This window comes from Eurypyga helias, unplaced genomic scaffold, assembly GCF_000690775.1.
Source record: "Eurypyga helias isolate BGI_N326 unplaced genomic scaffold, ASM69077v1 scaffold17535, whole genome shotgun sequence".
NCBI classification, from domain to species: Eukaryota; Metazoa; Chordata; class Aves; order Eurypygiformes; family Eurypygidae; genus Eurypyga; species Eurypyga helias.
The window spans coordinates 1-1,829 of NW_010249766.1; the positions used below are offsets into that span (position 1 = coordinate 1).

Consider the following 1,829-nt stretch of genomic DNA (forward strand, 5'->3'; position numbering starts at 1 on the left):
GGGGATTTGTGAGAGCAGCTTTGTTATTTGACTAGCCGGAGTTAAACCATGACAAAAGCAAATCCCAAATCAGTTGCTTCAGTATCTGCCTCTGATATTTTTAGGTTGCTAGAAATGTTGCCAAAGGAGGATCAGGACTCTGAAAGGCTGAAACATCCTGTTACACCTGTGTGTCACACAGATCATCCTTCTTAAAAGCCCTCCATCCTGCTCACCTCCCATTTATTTTGCCCCATCTTTACAGACTGTAACTAGCCACCCAGATGCTAAAGCTGGGAGAAACAGGTCCGGTGCTTCAGAAGTACTATTGTCAATGGGAATTAGGTGCCATCAGCTATCATACCTCAGAGGATCTAGGTGTGAAAGACCTTTCCCCGCACAGAGCGGTACACTCAAAGGGGGCGAGGGGCCAGACACAGGAAGATGCTCACAAGCCCACCTCCTTGACACAGATTCTCCTCTCTCTCTTCTTGTCAGGCCCTGTCATGTTGTTTTCCATCTACATCTTCTGTCATGTGATTATAGGATTTTAGGGTAGTTCAGGGAAGAAGGGACCCCTGGCAGCCTTGACTTCAACCTCCTGACCAAAGCACGATGAGCCATGAGATCAGACCAGGTTGCTCAGGGTTTTATCCAGGTCGGGTCTTGGAAACCGCCAAGGACGGAAACCATGCAGCTGTCCTGAGGCCCACATCTGCCTCTGTGGGAACAGCATTTCCCTGCCTGACAGATCCATCTCAGGAAGCCCCCTCTCTTCCCCAGCTGTGCTCCTGACCATATCTCAGGAGGTGGTCCTTATCTCCTTCATGGGATAACTTAGGAGGTGACTATGCTGAGAGAGCAACTCAGACAGGGATATCACTCCGACTTTCCCTGCTGATAGCAGGGTTTTAATCAGGGTCTGACTTAAATCATTATTTCACAGCCCTCAGGTTGTTTAAAGAGCTGTGATAATGAGCTGAGAAGAAATAACTCTCCATTTTCTCTTGGCAGGCCTGTCACAGCATGACATGGTACCCATTGAACTGGGGAAAGAACAGGGATAATCTTCAGAGCGAGAGAAAGAAAATCTACCCAGAAGAAACAATGACAGAAGATTCCTCCACATACGCAAACACAAAGAGGTCAATTTAGATTTCGTTTTTTTTAACATGTCTTTATTGCTTAGGGACATTTGGCGAGATAGCCATAACATAAACCTCACGTCCAGCATTACTTGGCAATGCATTTCCCAGCTGGAAACAAAATAAATTGGATTTTTTTTTTCTTTGTGCTAATGCCACATTTTTGGACGCTTTTTTGGAAGCTAACCAAGAGGTGGCTGCTCAGCATGCCTCTTCATTCCTGATGGCTTTTTAGTGCAAAATAGCCAGCAGCAACTTTCTGAAATCTCCGGAGGTATCAGATCGAACAGCTTCTGCTAACGACTTCTTGTATATTTGCTGGAACTTCTCCTTTATTGCTGGCAGGTCGCTCTGAGGAGACACCAAGAACCTCTTTAGAAGAGTGGGATGTGCTTTGAGTAATATGCCCTGCTCCCACCAGGACCCCTGTGATCTGATCCAGGGTCCACTGCACCCGGTTGGAGGAGGAGAGGATAAAGCAGGAGGTCTAAAAACCCTGAAGGACTTTCAGCGTAATGTTCGTATTTGAGGTAAGCCCCTGTCAGATGGTGTGGTGAGGCGACGCTAGCTGTGCGGAGAGACGTGATGGAATGGTCAGGGGCATCTCTGCCCGGCGCTCGGCAGTGCCGTGCAGGCACAGCCTTGGTACCGTCCAAACTCACACAGGTCACTGCGAGCTCCTGAGGCTGCTCCGTGGTGGCAAGC

The 1,829-nt window shown here is 48.2% G+C and overlaps 1 protein-coding gene across 1 annotated transcript in view; it reads right to left on the reverse strand.

Moving 5' to 3' along the window:
- Positions 1–1,140: 1,140 nt before the first annotated feature.
- Positions 1,141–1,829, reverse strand: part of ANXA13 (annexin A13) — a 25,519-nt gene continuing 24,830 nt past the window's right edge. The window contains exon 11 of the mRNA XM_010151487.1: positions 1,141–1,475. Within this exon, the coding sequence (XP_010149789.1) occupies positions 1,356–1,475 (120 nt within the window). The 3' untranslated portion in view covers positions 1,141–1,355. The remainder of the gene's footprint in view (positions 1,476–1,829) is intronic.